Source organism: Hordeum vulgare, chromosome 4H (assembly GCF_904849725.1).
Source record: "Hordeum vulgare subsp. vulgare chromosome 4H, MorexV3_pseudomolecules_assembly, whole genome shotgun sequence".
NCBI lineage: Eukaryota > Viridiplantae > Streptophyta > Magnoliopsida > Poales > Poaceae > Hordeum > Hordeum vulgare.
The window spans coordinates 430,725,862-430,742,893 of NC_058521.1; the positions used below are offsets into that span (position 1 = coordinate 430,725,862).

At 45.3% G+C, this 17,032-nt stretch overlaps 2 protein-coding genes across 2 annotated transcripts; one reads left to right on the forward strand and one right to left on the reverse strand.

The window, feature by feature from the left end:
* Positions 1-1,210: 1,210 nt before the first annotated feature.
* Positions 1,211-14,517, forward strand: LOC123450584. The gene is made up of 15 exons (XM_045127755.1): positions 1,211-1,636; positions 3,590-3,959; positions 4,261-4,412; positions 4,591-4,827; positions 5,716-5,825; positions 5,904-5,981; positions 6,071-6,177; positions 7,091-8,066; positions 8,149-8,787; positions 9,606-9,660; positions 9,754-10,154; positions 10,242-11,912; positions 12,273-12,848; positions 12,937-12,995; positions 14,090-14,517. Exons 2-15 carry the CDS (start codon positions 3,604-3,606, stop codon positions 14,283-14,285), a joined length of 5,613 nt encoding a protein of 1,870 aa, XP_044983690.1. The 5' UTR covers positions 1,211-1,636; positions 3,590-3,603; the 3' UTR covers positions 14,286-14,517.
* A 70-nt stretch (positions 14,518-14,587) lies between these two features.
* LOC123448831 (probable glycosyltransferase 5) lies at positions 14,588-16,275 on the reverse strand. Its single transcript, XM_045125851.1, has one exon. It carries the CDS (start codon positions 16,189-16,191, stop codon positions 14,803-14,805), a length of 1,389 nt encoding a protein of 462 aa, XP_044981786.1. The 5' UTR covers positions 16,192-16,275; the 3' UTR covers positions 14,588-14,802.
* Positions 16,276-17,032: the final 757 nt, after the last annotated feature.

A 17,032-nucleotide genomic window follows, 5' to 3' on the forward strand; every position in this document is an offset into this window, starting at 1 on the left:
ATCTTCGGGCACCAAACGAGGAAGATACAAAGAGATTAATGGAAATGAATGAAAAAAGGGGATGACCGAGGATGCTTGGTAGTCTTGATTGCATGCATTGGAGGTGAAAAAATTGCCCAAAGGCATGGCAGGGAATGTATTGCGGTAAAAGCCGTGATGCTACCATTGTTCTTGAGGCCGTAGCATCGGAGGACACATGGATTTGGCATGCATTCTTTGGGTTGCCGGGAACACTCAATGATATCAATGTCCTCAATAGATCTCCTTTGTTCAAAAGATTAATTTCCGGGGATGCTTCAGCTTGCAACTACAAAATCATGAACAATGAGTACTCAATGGGACACTATCTCACCGACGGCATCTATCCCGAATGGGCAACTCTTGTGAAGTCCATCAAGGAGAAAAATGGGGTGCCCTTAACAAGAAAACAGGCTCATTTCACCAAGGCACAAGAGGCATCCCGCAAAGATATTGAGAGAGCTTTCGGTGTTTTGCAAGCAAGGTTTGCCATAGTTCGGGGTCCAGCAAGGTTTTGGGACAAAAAAACCTTGATGAACATCATGAAATATTGTGTGATTCTACACAACATGATCCTAGAGGATGAGAGAGGGTTAAACCTTCCTTGTTTCTATGACAATGTTGGTACCCGTGTGCAACCGGAAAGAAACCCTTCTCGCATACAAGCTTTTCTTGAAGCACATCGTGAGATTGAGGATGGAACCACTCATGGTCAGCTCCGGGATGATTTAGTAGAGCACCACTGGCATTTGGATGGGCGGCGCATTGGCCCATGATGTATCTTTGTTTTACTTTTCTATGTCTTATTTGATTCGAACAATTGTTGTAATTTGCTCAAACATTGTTGTAATGATTTGAATGATTATTGTTTTATTCGGTGTTGTAATAATAACTAGAATGATTATTGTTTTATGTCAAATGTGATTGAATTTTTGATATGTCATATGATGAAATGTGTGATATATGAAATGAGAGTTTTAAGGTTTGGGGTTGGGGCAAAGACTGAACCCTTATAACGGAAACCCTCAAACCCAACCCTTATAACGGAATATTCCGTTATAAGGGTTTGGTTTGAGGGTTCTAGTCTTTGTCCCTGTTTTTTAACCTTAAAAGTGTTAAAAATGGGCAATCTCAACCCTTAAAACTGGTTTTACATTTAAGGGTACGAGGTTCTACTAGAGATGCTCTGACAGAGGCCAGAGGGCTCGGTCGCGAGAGCCCAAGCTGCGTGAGGGTGTCCAGAGAGGTGGTCGGCGCCTCGGCGAGAGGGCTGCCGCGCTCGGGAGCGGGCAAAGGAAGCAGGAAGTTGGAGGGTGGCTAACGCTCGCCAGCGGGCGAAGGAAGCGGCTCGTCGACGGGTTGCGCTCCGGCACGCCGCGGGCGAAGGAATCGGCTGGGGGAGGGGCAGCGAGCGGTGGTCAGCGGCGGCAGTCAGCAGGCTTGCGAGGCAACGTCGAGCGTGCGGCTGCTAGTTGACTGTAGGGATTGGGTCGCAGCGGCGGATTCGGCGGCGGCGTTGTGCAACTTTGCTGGCCAGGGTAGGCTGCAGCACTGCGGCAAGGGCAAGGGAAGGCCATCACCGAACAGTGGTCACTTAATCACTTACTTTCCTCCACTGGTCAGTGTTTGTCAATGAATCTCCTGATTAATTGTTACATCCATCGGTTACTTGATTGCTTCACATTTGTGGAATCAAATCACTGATGAGTATAGTAGGTGGATCTCTCACGAGTCCCCTTCTGGCGCGAACTATGGCCACATTGTGCTTTCTGTTTTTGCCATGGTGGTTCAGACTTTTCGAATTTCTTAGCCAGATTTGGTAGATTTGTGCTTGTTGATGTGTTCAATGTCATGCAGAAGCTGTAGCAATATTGGTTGTGGCAAGCATAGGAAATGTCTCGGAGTTCTAATTTGTAAAGACTTGCAAAAGTTTCACATGTTTTACAGCTAGGTTTGTAGGCTTAAGCCTCATCTGAGTTTTCCCCTGTGATGATTTCGTAGACGAGCTTTGTGGAATAACGAGCTTTAGTAGACGTATTTGATTGTGCACTTTTGGCATTGTATCTGTTCAGTTTGAATGCTGTGAATTCTAGGGCTGTAGATGGTAAGCTAAATGTTTGCGTAAAAAAGTATTGTTGTATCGAATGCGAGTAGCAGTTCTGAACTGAATGCGAGTAGCAACCATGGATGCTTTGCATGATTCGATCAGTTTGTGAAGCGTCCTGCTTATAGGTTCTAGGTTTAAGTGGTTGGTTAGCAGAAGAGGTTGAATAGTAAGTACCTCTGCCATGTGTCTTAGATAAATTTATAGAGATGCTTGCATTTGAAACGAGATCTATACAAGGCAAGGTGGTTATGTTTATGTAGTGTTGGTGATTGCACACTCTAGATATGTAGTTGTTGAACCGGTATGGGCTGTCTGGCCCATCTCACTTAAGCCCACAAGGTCCAGCCCTTGAATGACCTAGAGAGAGGAGCCCCCAGTCCTCCCTGGAGCTGAGCCGCCACACACATTCACACGGGCTGGAGATACTCCTCTCTTCCCTCCCGATTCAACAGTAGTTTACTTGCTTAACATCTCACTTTGTGCAGGTAAAAGAAAATATTTTACTTGGTTTGTGTACTTTGTGAGTTTCAAGCATTAGATAGGTGTTTGTAGGGACGATTACGTAAAATCCAAAGGTCCATCTGCGGATGTGCAATTGTAACATGGGACTTTGACTTATCGGAAACATATAGACGTCCTGACAGAGGTTGAAATGAATATATTCAAATAGTTACATTACACGTTTAACTACGTATATGATATAGAACTTCTATTAGTACTATACTGTATCAGTTGCATGTCATGAATTTTTGGTAGAGTTTCTATTTGTTAGCAAATGAAGTTACCTTTTAGGGAATCAAGTGACGTGTGGTGTGTTGGTTGATGGTGGAGGCCAGGTTCTTGATAGCATTATCGATAACCTAGCTGTTGTTTGCACTTGAATTTCAACTTCCACATATATGTATGGCTGTTCTGTCTTTATATGCCACACATTATTGCATATGTGTCTATGGTTGTCAAAAGGTGTTATTCAGACGAACCTTATATGCAGTAACAGACCAGTTGTACTGCAATTCTGTGGAACTATGGTTCATCCATATAATTTCACTTGGAACATCATTTCAGATCCATCCTAAAAACTATTTTTTTCTCCACATCTCATGGTACCAGCTTGCTGCTAGTTCTCCAAATTACCCCCCCCCCCCCCTATGTGTGTACTTGTACTATGGAATATCTATTATCCTCCATTACTTGTGAGTATAATATTCTGCACCGTTCATTTCCATTCAATATTTGACTTCTCTACTCGTGTTTTTGCATTGTCTCTTGGCTGAACTCTTGTCTAGGATCCAGAACTCAATATCTCTTCATCATGCACTAGCCAACGCAATCAAAAGTCCGAACTGATGGAAAGGGCTAGTTCAATCCACATATACTGTAACACAATTGAACTGCAAAAGCATCTTATATTAAGTTACAGAGGTAGTAGTATTTTTGTATTAAGCTTTATGTTTTTAACCGCAGGTGGTGTTGTAGACATGGATTTTAGAAATCATCAACCTTCTGCAAATGCAACCGCTATTAGTATGGCCCACCTGGATTTTCCTAGCGAAATGCTTGAGGATATTGATTCTGTGAATCAAGTGATGTCAGCAGATTTTCCATCGGAGGCTCCTATTGATATTGATATGAGGGAAATTTACTTTCTCATTATGCATTTTTTATCACATGGTCCATTTAAACGGGCCGTTGGAGAGCTGTGCAATGAACTTCTGGAGCATCAGCTGTTACCTAGAAGATATCATCCTTGGTATTCACGTGGTGGTTTTCATAGTGGCGAAGAAAATGATGATGGTGTATCACTCCCTTTGGGTTACCTAAAGCTAGTTGAGAGGTACAAATTCGTTACTCTATTTGTTTTGTCTTCTTGAGCTCGTACTTCCTCCAGCCTTCATGATTTGGTAATGATGTTCTTCAGTCAGTGTTTGTGTCACTAATCTAAAACTGATGAAACCAATGATTCTGAAATCTATTTATTATGCTATAAAGGCACAACACATAATAATTAGCAGAAGGGGTAAGCAGACATATTTAAAATAGTCTTATGGCCTTATCAACGATAAACTTCTGTCTGCTTTTTTCTTAACAATCAAATGCAAATAAGGTTTTGCTAACTAGTTTTATGCTGCTTTTAGATACCCCCACATTGGTAAAGACCACTTGGCGAAGCTGTTAAAGCAACTGATGACGAGTTCCTGCCGCACAGACAGCTTGGTTAGAGATGGGTCTCCAAATGCTGCTGATGTTCCAACGCTTCTTGGCTCCAACTCCTTTTCCCTTCTTGCATGTATGTATTCTGAAATCTACTAGTCTTTAAAGTATTCCTTTCTCCATTTCTCAAGCTATTTATAACATATTTTGTTGTAACTTAGTGTTTCAATTTTGAAGTTTGGACGGTTAGTTTTATGTTCAATGTAATTTAGTGTTATTACCTTAACATGCTGATGCAAATTTGGATCCTTCAGCTGCTAGGTGCAGGCAAGATAAGGAAACTCTCAGGCTGCCGAAGTACCTCCGGTGGCCACACATGCATGCTGATCAAGTTCATGGTTTAGGTTTGAGAGAGATTGGTGGTTTCACTAAGAACCATCGAGCTCCTTCTGTACTTGCATCATGCTATGCCATTGCAAAGCCATCTACCTTTGTTGAAAAGATGCAGATTATAAAGAGATTGAGGGGACATCAAAATGCTGCGTATTGTGGTTCGTTGACTTCTCCATTTTCTGAATTTAGTTATGTTCAAGAAGAGTATACGGATATTGGCAAAATCGCTTCTTGGACACCCTACTTGGGCAATGTTCGCTCAAACGCAACCGTGATTTGGCTCAGGGACACTACAAATTTTAATCGCTTTGCGGTCCTGCAGAACGCACTCTGGTCATTACAGTAATACATTGTTGAATTGTAGGAGACAGTTGTAGGCCAAATAGTCAATTTTATCCTCCAGAATCGAACTAAGCCTACCTGTCAGTGACCCCTCACATGCCACACAAACACTCTTATGGATTCCCCAGTTATCTCACAAACATGCTGACATGTTGTACATGGATCCTCAAGTTGTGTCCATGTGGTAGAGGGAGTTGTCTCCATGTGGTAGAGGGCATTGACAGTGACAGGTGGATCAAGATTGGTTCCGAGGGCAAAATGATCTTTTAGCCCTCCTCTTCACTTGTAAAATTTTAAATAGTGTAGTGTGTCTCATCTGGACACCACAGTGTTGTTGTGTCCCCGAGCTAAATCATGATTACTTTGTGGGTTTAGCAACTGGCATCCAAGTAAAATATCCAGGACCCAAATTTTATTTTATGTTTGGAGTTCTGTTCATACTTGTGCTAATCGGTTGTTAAGACCTATTTAATGTTTCAGAGGTTCATACAGTGGATCTATATGTGTTAGGGTTCACCTACAAAATTATTTGGTTATATTAACTGGAAAGTTTACCAAATGCACGCCACTTGTTTTGTTTCTAAAGATCTAACTGTTTCCATAATGAGCTGTTTGGTTGTTCTTGTCCAAATTATCATAGTTACCCATCTGTACATTTCCTCTTTTACCTGCTGTAATGTTTTTGACCGTTCCTGTTTCTGCAGCTACTTTTGACTGCACAGGATGTTATGTTATTACTGGTTCTGATGATTGCCTTGTCAAAATTTGGGCGATGGAAACAGCATTTTGTCTGGCTAGTTGCCGAGGCCATGAAGTAAGCTTTGCTTATTGCAATGCAACACATAAACATTCACAGCTTTCCATTAAATTAACTTCCATTTTCTAAATTAAGGGTGATATTACTGACCTCACTGTGAGTTCCAATAATGCCGTGGTAGCATCTTCCTCCAATGATTTCATTATTAGAGTGGTAAGATTGCTAGTTTCTGCACCACCTAAAAAATTAGGACAATTCTATTTCTTCCTTCTATATGTCTAATGCATCTGGTTACTAAGCAGTGGCGCATACCTGACGGCATGCCAATGTCAGTGTTGAAGGGCCATACTGGGGCTGTAACAACTATTGCATTTAGTCCAAGGCCAGGTGCTGCTTTCCAGCTATTGTCGTGAGTGTTTCTGTTTCTTATTCCTGTTTTCCTGATAGTATACTCTTTATAGTTCTGTAATTCATTATTATATGTACTAACTGAACGGCAGCAGCTGTACAAAATGATAATAAGTAACTGGTACAAGTCTGTAGTAGAAGTCATGTCCAATCTGCTTTAGTTTCAGTGAAGGAAATGCTTATTTGAACCCAGTTTAAAGCAGGAAAGAATTCCTTATTTGGCCCTTTTTTAAAATTTGGTTCCCTATTTGACCCAAAAAAGAATATTTTCCTTATTTGACATCCAATGTAAAATTTGTTCCTTATATGACACTTCCGTCTATTTTGATCACTGAGTTAAGTGTTGCGTGAAAAGACCATTCTATCCCTGGCGTTATACATGGGTAAAAAAAATCATTGGTTTCTACAGCAGGACAGACGACCCTACCCTACCAAAACGTGTGACCTCACACGCTCGCAACCGCCTAGCATGCAGATGACAAATACTACTGTATCAGTACTTCAAATATAAACACGGTATGCGTGCATGTATAGGGGACTTTAGCACCACCAGGGTACTGTTCCTGCTGCATATGTAATACTTACGTACGTGCTGTCAACCTCTTGTGAGTGCACGAGGTGCTGTTGTTCCTAGCTAGCTAACTATCTCGTTGACGTGCGCGAATGCAAGTATATATGCACCAGCGGCGGCTTGTTGGAGACTTGGAGTTAATCACAATTATTTGAATTAATAGTTCAGTTCAACCGGTTCAGTGGAACAAATGAAAGATCTTTATTTCAGCCTTGTATAGCACCAGGGGTATGATGGTCTTTTCCTTATGCTTAACACCGTTTGTGGTCAAACTAGACAAAAATGTCATATAGGGAACAAATTCTACATTGGCGGTCAAATAAGGGAGAAAATACTTTTTTAGGCCAAATAGGGAAGCAAACTTTAAGAAAAGGCCAAATAAGGAATTCTCTCTTAAAGCAGTGGCGAATCTAGGACGCAAATGGAGGGTAGGTTCAACTTCAAAGACGCTCTTAAACGGCGCGCCTGGCCCCGCCATCTGGCACCGCCGCGGTCTACGGCAAGGTGATCCTCTGTCACCCCAGCTCTTCGTCCTCGCGGTGGACACCCTAGGGCGCCTGCTGCACCGTGCCACTGAGCTCGGCATCCTACAACAACTGCACCCCCGCCGCTCAATTCCCGTTGTCTCGCTCTACGCCGACGACGTGATTCTCTTCTGCCACCCCTCGCGCGGCGACATCGAGGCGGTAAAGAGCATCCTGCAACTCTTCGGGCGCGCATCTGGACTCCAGGTTAACTTCTTGAAGAGCTCTGCCACGTTGATTCGCTGCGACCCTGTCGCGGCCACGCCCGTTGTCGACCTGCTTGGGTGCCCCATTGTGGACCTGCCCATCACCTATCTGGGCATCCCATTGACAATCCGGCGCCCAACTGCAGCCCAGCTACAGCCCGTCGTTGACAGGACCGCCGACATGCTCCCGTGCTGGAAGGCGCGCCTCATGAACAAGGCTGGTCGCCTCGCATTTGTTAAAGCTGTCCTGAGCGCGATCCCTATTCACCAGCTACTCGTGCTCGCGCCGCCGAAGAAGACAGTCAAAGCGCTGGTGAAGATCCAGCGAGGGTTCCTATGGGCAGGGCGCGCTGATGCCAATGGCGGCAACTGCCATGTCAATTGGCAGCGTGTCGCGCGCCCAATCTCATTGGGTGGCCTCGGCGTCCGTGACCTGGAGCGCTCCGGCCTTGCGCTGCGCACGTGCTGGCTGTGGTTCAGCCGCACTGATAACGCCAGAGCATGGAGTGGCCTCGACCTGCAATTCTCGGCGGAGGAACGCGACTTCTTCTTCGCCTCCACCACCATGCAGCTCGGCAACGGCCAGCAGGCCCCTCTTCTGGGAAGACAGATGGATTGAGGGACGTGCCATCCGCGAAATCGCGCCCCTGCTACATGCATGCATCCCCAAGCACCGGCGCAAGCTACGGACCGTGGCCGACGGGCTGCAAGCTCACAATTGGGCACGAGATATCCATGGCGTGCTTGGGATCCAAGAGGTTGGCCAATACCTACAGCTATGGCACAAGATCGAGCACACAACACTCTACAATGAGCCTGATCACCTGCTATGGAAGTGGACTGCAAGCGGCACTTATACCGCGCAATCGGCCTACAAAGCTACCTTCCACGGCTCCATGTCATGCGATGCCTGGAAGCTCACCTGGAAATGTTGGGCGCCACCGCGCGTCCGATTCTTCCACTGGCTCGCCCAGCTCGATCGCTGCTGGACGGCTGACCGGCTAGCCAGAAGAGGGTTACAGCATCCCCCACGGTGCCCCCTATGCGACCAGGAACCAGAAACCATGCACCACCTCCTCCTCGACTGCCCATTCTCCCGGCAGGTTTGGCACGAGGCCCTGGCCTGGCTGAGGATGCCCTGTCACCCACCCGATGGCGAGGAATCACTCAATGCTTGGTGGACCACCGCGAGGCAGACTACGCCGAAGCTGATGCGCAAAGGCCTCGCATCCATGACCCTGCTCGTGCCTTGGATGACATGGAAGCACAGGAATGGCTGCGTGTTTGACAGAGGTCCCCCTCGACCACTGGCCTGATAGCGAAGATCAAGGAGGAAGCAGCGCTTTGGGCCAGAGCTGGCGCACAAGGCCTCAAAACCGCGATCCCACAGACGGGACGTCCACTGATTTTCTTTTCTAGCCCTGTAACTACCTCCTAGGAGGATTGTAACTCAAACCCCTATCTTTTCAATGAAATGAAACGCAAAAGTCTTTTGCGTTTTCTCGAAAAAGGTTAAGATAGATACATATCAGGTTAAGATAGATAGCGATCAGGTTAGAGATAGACCAATGGTTGTTTAAACTCTGGTCTTAACCAACTTAGCTTATCTCTTCCTTCCTTTCTTCTCCTCCAAGATGTATCTCAATCTTGTACGCGTATTCAGGTTCGCCCCCTGCATATATAACACACAGCCGTCTCCCACGATGGGTAAGACGTTTCTGCCATCGCACACCATAATCATCCGATCACCTCTTAATGTGTTCTCTTAGTAGCTGTAATATATAATATGTTTTATATATCAAATGTTTGTGGCCTGCTACTCGTACCATCTCATCAGAAGTCATACAAAGGGTGTAATTTATTTCAGTAACTATTTTTTTTCTGGTGCTTATTCAAACCAACAAACAAGTAAGCATTGCAAGACTAAGGAATCTTAAAACATGCTAAAACACAGAACTCCAGATTTGAGAAACTACTGGACGCCTTCTGGTTCTGGTATTTCCCAAGAAAGGGATATTGAACCCTGTCCCTGATTATACTTGCCTGTGTGGAACTGTTTCTTTCTCTTCACAAAGTGTATTATGAGCTTTCAAGTTTTCTTTATGATGCCTTTTCTTACTGTACCCAGGAAACACAACTTGCACCTTATAGGAGAAATATTCAAGACCTTTTGTGCGACTCGGGTATGCAACTTCTCTATCTTTCTAACCAAGGTATAATTAGTAATTTATTGGTCGTACATGATTATAATTGTTAGTTCTAATTGCCAATTGAAGGTATGATACCGTACCCAGAGCCTTTTCAGAGCATGTACCAGAAACACCGGTTAGGCACCCTGGGTATTGAATGGCGACCTCCCTCTGTACATTTTGCTGTTGGGCCCACTTATGATGCAACCACTGGCGAGTACCAAACCATCCCAGTTATTGATCCAGATAGGTGGGAACCACTTCCAGAGATAACAGACTTCATCGAGCTTGAACCAGAAAATGAAGTGATCTCTGATGATACTGATTCCGAGTACAATGGAATGGATGACTATTCTAGTGAAGGAGAACAGGAGTTTTGGGGTGGTCATTCTTCTGGTGCTTCATACTCAAGTCCAGAGATTGATGTATCTAATCATAACAGTACTGCTAATCTCCGCAGATCTAGAAGAAAGAAGAAAAGATCTGATGTAAGAGACGACATTAAGATCATTCCATTTCCTTTATGACGGTCTCTAACCTTTCAACTTATTTTCCTTTTATTACGTCTTCTACAGGCTGATCTTATTACTTCATCTGATCGGCGAGTTACGAAAAGAAATTTGGATGGGCATAGTGTGGCTACACCGTCAAGGCCACATAGAGGTAGGAAGTCTAAGACTGTACGTTCTACCAAAAGGAAAAGATCTCCTAAATATAGGGGACTGCGACCTCAAAGACGTGCTACTCACAGCACACATAGTTTTTTCTCGAATATTAAAACTTCAACAGAAGAGGAAGATGGATCAGCGAGCAGTCTTTCAGACAGCGGACTGAACACAGAAAGCACTGAAGCTGAGCAGTCAGCGTGGCATGGCCTGCCAAGACTTGGTAGAGAGACCAACCAATATGATTCCGAAGATGTTACCCGACCTTCTCAGTTCACTGAAACTAAGGGAAAAAATTCTGCAAACAGTAGAAAACTGATTCTGAGGATGCCACGCCGTGATCTAAAAACTCAGCTTCCTTCAGAAAGTGCAAATCCAGAACTCCCACCTCACTATAGAGTGCTGTCACTTCCAGCAGCCAGATACAAAGATGCTGAGCCGGAACTAGCTTTTGAGCCTGGAAGCTCCTCTGCTTGCAAGTCTGAACCAGCTCTGGCCTCTGGTCTACATGATGTGTGTACTGTTCACAGTAATGACGCAATCAAAGTGGGTGAGCTTAAGCTGCGATCTTCAAAGCAATTCAAGTTCGGGGACTCTTCTTCAGGAGACATGTGGGTCTCTTCAAATAATGCACTTTCACAGGATGTTGATGGGTCTGGTAGTCATAAGACACCTCATCAATATGATAATGGCATCCAACAAACGGTTGAGCAGAATATACAAAAAAGACAACGTGCAATTTATCTGGATAGCATCCATGAAAACCACAATACTGATGATTATAGTGAAGGTCATTTACCTGGTAAAGAATGGATAGCTGACAACAAGAATACTCATCTAGAGGAAGAAAATAACATGGAACACAAACAGCAGTTCCACAGCACTCGGTCTATATCCTTTAAACTGAAGTTGTCCAGACCAAGAGGCTTTGCAGATGGAGCAAGTTCATCAGACAAATCGAAGACTAGTGCAGTAGGGAGTGACATCAACTATGTTAAAGTTTCCATGCAGCATGATGAGGCTTCTGCCACCAGTCAACATAGGAGCAGTGGTTTCCCTAGTGTGTCGAGAAGTTTCCAGGACTTTGAATCTGCGAAGACATATGGCGCAGTGTGCAAAATGTCAGAGCCAAGTAAGCACAAGACAAAATTGGGCTCGGATGCCTTTGGAAATGAACATAGTACTTCTGTTTCCAATGATGATGGTGGGCATCAACCTCCAGACTGCAGTCCTATTGCACCTACTGGTAGTTTACGAAGAAACAAAAGGAGGTCACGTGCATACACTGATTATGGTAGAGGAAGGGGTGCAATCTCTCATGTGCAAAGTTCTTCCCTCGAAGCAGCAACTAGTGGGAGACGAATTGTTGCAAATGTGCGTGAAGTAATGTGGGGATCAACATCAAAGACTGCTGATATAAAGTCTGCTATGAACAAAAGAGAGAGTTGCCACTTTCCTGATACACATCTATTGGAGAAAAAGCACCAAGTATCAAGGTATCCGTGGTTGATGTTGCTAGAGCATGAAGATATCTACCGTTATATTCCTCAACTTGGCGATGAGGTTATGTACTTGCGACAGGTATTTATTTATCTTTGCTGCATTGTGTGTATAAAGTACGGAAATGATTTTGGTGCAAGCAGCTTTCAGCTGCAAACATACTAAAATAATAATAATAAATCTTCTGTTTCCACTTCACCCTCCTGCCCAGTTGTAAGGTATACTAGTTGATGGTGGGAAAAGCGTGCGCAGCAAGTTATATACGAGCATATAAACCATTGTGACTCGTAAAGTACTCCCTCCATCCCAAAATAAGTGTCTCAACTTTGTACTAGCTTTAGTATAAAATTGTACTAAGCTTGAGACAGTTATTTTAGGACGAAGGGAGTAGTATTTATGAAGCGCTTCTTATCATATTTTCTGTCCGCTTGTTATTTTTAGGGCCATGAAGAATATGTTAATGAAGTGAAATCATTGGAGAATTGCCCATCGAATTGGATCAAAAGCCTTAAAGCTGCCGAGCTTTGCAAAATTAAGGGTCTTGATTACAAGCCAGATAGAGGGTCTGGTGAAAGCTGCTGTGAATTAACTATTAAATTCATTGATCACACTTCAAGCGGATTTGGCAAAGAGTTTGTAATCACATTGCGTGAGCTAGTTACGTTCCCTGATTTTCTTGTGGAAAGAACATGGTTTGAAGCTACTACCACGTATAACTGGAGCGTCGCTGATAGGTGCAAAGTTTGGTGGATGGGTGTGGGAGAGGATGGAGGAAGTTGGTGGGAGGGACGAGTATTGGACATAAGACCCAGGTCACCTGATTTTCCTGAGAGCCCTTGGGAGAAATATATCATACAGTACGAAAATGATGGTTCTGAACATCCGCATAGCCCCTGGGAGGTGCATGATGCTAATAACCCATTGGTTTCATGGAAGCGTCCACATATCGCTCCCAGTACCAGGAACAAATTATTATCAGCAGTTACCGGTTTACAGGAAAAGTCTCTCAGAAATCAGGTGAAGTTTTATTTTCAAAATTTACACTCTTTGGCTACTCTTGAGATTTTGTTTTGACCGTTTACCATAATTTTGTATGGGTCTTCAGGATCGCTATGGTGTTATGAAGTTAGATACTGCTGCAGGAAAATCAGATTTCATAAACAGGTAATTCTTGTATAAAAGTATGCATTGCCGATGCTTCTATATGTTTTTATTTTCATTTATAACAAAAGTGAGAATGATGACTGCTGTGAAATAATCCTCATGCAGTATACCATGTAGTATTTGTAAAAAAGTTTACCTTATTTCTGTTGGAGGTTAACACGCCTATGTTTGTTTTAAGGTTTAACGAACTAAAGATATATGGAACATAAAATACCTTCTTTCCGTTAGAGGTTAACATGCCTATGTTTGTTTTAAGATTTAACGAACTAAAATATATGGAACATAAAATGTAGTTTGTTTATTCATGATTAGTAGGTGACATGCTTTTTAGAAAATAATAGCAACATCTTTACAAAACTAACTTGTTTTGTTGGCAAATCTCGTAGCAAGTATCTAACATAAATTCGCTAATTGATACATGGGCCATTTCCAAATCTCGTCAAATAAATGCGTGTTTGACAAGGTTTTTGGGTACATATGGCTGTGCTCCTACAAGGCCTGTTTCCGTTTCAGTTATGAAGCCATATCTGTTAAAATGCAGATTTGATGATTTTCATTAACAAGGTCAAAAGAGATTCAACCAATGGGTACTCGCTTGCTTGTCGATATGGCGTTTTTGCATTCAGGCTTTCCTTCTTATTTGCCCATTCATATATGCTCATTGGAGTATCTATCCAGGATAGGAAGCCCTGTATTACTTGTATCCATGTTTATTTTATATCGAACCTTGATGGTACCCGCCCTAGAACGTCTCGTTGAATTATACTCCCTCCGTTCCTAAATATAAAACCTTTTAGAAATTCTACTATAGACTACATACGGAACAAAATAAGTGAATCTATACTTTAAAATATGTCTATATACATCCGTATGTAGTTCATAGTATAATCTCTAAAAGGTCTTATATTTAGGAATGGAGGGAGTATATTCTTATTAAATATCGGGAGATTTTTTTTCTAGATTTGGTGCCTCCTGGCCTGACAATGGTCAGTTTGAAAAAAAACTCTGCATATGAAGCTTATCGTTTGCTCTTTCTTTTATGATGAAGGAACACCCGTCTCATTAGATTTTTGTCTGTGCAACTTGCGTTCTAGGTTCCCTGTCCAATTCTCCATTGAGGTGATCAGAGCAAGACTACAGAGCGATTACTACAGAACTCTGGAGGCTGTCAAACATGATGTCTCTGTGATGCTTGCCAATGCCAAGTCTTATTTTTCAAATAGCTGCGAAATGACCAAAAAGATCCGCAAGCTATCTGAGTGGATCCAAGATAAGATTCTATCACTATAGACTATAGTCTATAGGGGGAAGTGCTCTGTGCGTTGTTGGCATTCTTGCCTTTTTAGCAGAAATTTGTCACTCGTTCCGTGAGATGATTCTCCGCAGAAGCATGTTTTTGTTAGAGGAATGGGCCAAAATAGTTGGCAGGTTGGGAGGAATTTCTTGTGTAGCCCAACATTTTGAAACTATCTGATCTGATCCCAGGTTTACTGATGCAAATTGAAATCCTGACAATTTGACCCTTGTTTGCCGTCAAGAAAGATGGGATCCTATTGGACGAACAAAAGAAGAAGAAGAACATGGGAGCCTTATTAGAGAAAATGCTAACGTGTAAAATCTAAAATGTGGTAAAGGAATGCCCTACCAGATCACTGGGTTTGTATAGACCAAGTACATCATCGATAACGAGAAGGCAGAATCCCTGGACTCGAGTCCTACTCTTGCTATAAACCATCAGACTGGAAACAACATGGGAAAAAAAGAAGCCAACCACGAGAAAACAAAATCTTCCAGGCTAAGTCGTGGCCTACGTTCCCCTGAACGTGGGGTGCAACAGCCGACCGAGCGCCTCGTCCTCCGCGTCCAGCGGCCCGCCGGTCTCATTCCTGACGCGCTGCACGGCGGTGCCGTTGAGCGACTCGTGCCCGAACCCATACAGCTTCAGTATCTGGTCGTCGGCGAAGTTGAACGCGCGCTCCATCCCGAGCCGGCAGCGGTCCACCGGATAGCTGTCGGCGTACCGCCGGCACGGCTTGCACCCGACGAAGTGCGTCACGAGCGGCCATGCGCCCTTCCGCTGCAGCTCCTCGTACCTGTCCACGATGAGCTCCCAGAAGCCGTTGAGCTCGTACGAGTTCTCGAAGAAGACCTTGTCCCCCCACCTCTCCCGCTGCGTGACGAGCAGGTAGATGAGCGCCGACTGGTCGTCGGCCTCGAACGGCGGGCGGCCCGAGAGCTCCCTGGCGAAGAGCTCGCCGTACATGTCGCGCACGGGGCCGCGGGGCCCCATGGGCGCCATCGCGTGGAGGAGGTCGAGCGACCACTGGCAGTTGCGGATGAGGATGCTGCCGGTGTTGACGCCCACCCAGTTCTTCTCCTCGTACACCTTGGCCTCCCAGCCGTGGAGCACCAGGTTGTGCGCCGCGTAGCGCTCCCACGGCAGCTCGAACCGCATGTCAGTGAACACCGCGTCCGAGTCCACCCACCACAGGAGCTCCACCTCCGGGTGCGCCAGCATCAGCGACCGCAGCAGCGGCAGCTTCGCCCAGAACCCGGTCATCTCCGCGTCCAGGAACGCCGTGTTGTAGTACACCTCGAGGCCGTGCACGCGGCAGTAGTCCGCCTTGTTCTTGAACGCGCGCAGCAGCAGGTGGTCGCCGTCCGGGTCGGGGCACCGTGAAGGCGCGGACCCGGTCACCATCAGCACCCGCGGCCGGCCCGTGGGCGGCACCCGCGCGGGGAACTCCGGGTGCGCGGCGAGCCACGCGGACCGGCGCGCGTCGTAGTCCAGGATGGTGCGGCCCAGCGAGTAGGGCGGGTCGGTGAGCTGCCGGGGCGGCGGGAGGCCGATGTCCTCGTCGCTCGCGTTGGCGGCTGCGGGGGCCGGCGCTGGCGGTGGCGGAGCTGCGGTGGCAATGTGGATGGGGTTGCTGAACACGACGCGGAGGCTGGGGAGGGTGAGGACGGAGTTGCTCGGGCCGAGGATGAGGAACAGCGCGCCGGTGAGCAAGAGAAGGAAGACGAGGGGGATGGTCGTGCTCCCCCTTGCCGGGCAGCCGTAGTGCGGCCGCCAGCGCAGGTCGTTGGCCGGCTTCCCGTCGTGCTGCTCCGCCATCATTGCTATGCTATCGCTAGCCAGAGGAGCTGTCCGGCGCCGCGCGTTGCACGCACCTTCCATCGGCCATGGTTTAACCATCGTCTGGCGAACGTCAACGGGAGAGGGGAGTCGAGCTCGAGTGGTGCATGGCACGCTCTTGTTCCCACTACGAACCAAGTAAGAACGGGGATCACGATGAGGGAGGGAGGGAGGGAGAGGGTACCGTAGGTTATAGTAAAATAACGTATAATCCTGAGCAGATGATTTCTAGAAGTGAAGAAGTTCAAATCTCAACGCATACTTAGGGCTGGGGGCTCTTAATTGCCCATGTGCATTTGCTCAAAGTTCGTGCTCCCAGACCACCTACGGTGCAGCGTTACAGACGGTGCCGAAGAGGTAGAGAAACGGTGCCTATGTACTAGAGTAAATGATATGAAGAGTAATACACACTCGTCTGTGGCTGATGTTCCTCATCAAAACATAACAGTTGACTTACCTTATGTGATATTCCCTCCGTTCCAAAATAAGTGTTGTTGATTTAATATAAAGTTTATACTAGTTTAGTACTCCATTCGTCACAGTTTAGAAGGCGTGCTTGAAAATTCTTTGAAACCTAAATGGTTATTGATTGACTCTGGGATGAGGTAAAAAATAACATTCACACTACACATGTATATAGAAATAGTACTCCCTCCGTCTCGGTGTATAGTCATCTTAGGTTGTGCACCGTGACCAAGACGGAGAGGAAAATAAGAAAATTAATGTGATTTTGCTAATTAATATCATTGCATGCAATGAACTGACCACTGCATGTCGTGCTAGTTAGTCTCAAGTCATTAAAAACATACACGCCCCACGTCTTTTATTGATTGATTCCTTTATTCATGTTAAAGAACAGAAAACAAGATGAAAGTTAATGCACCGTGCCTAAGTGTTTTGG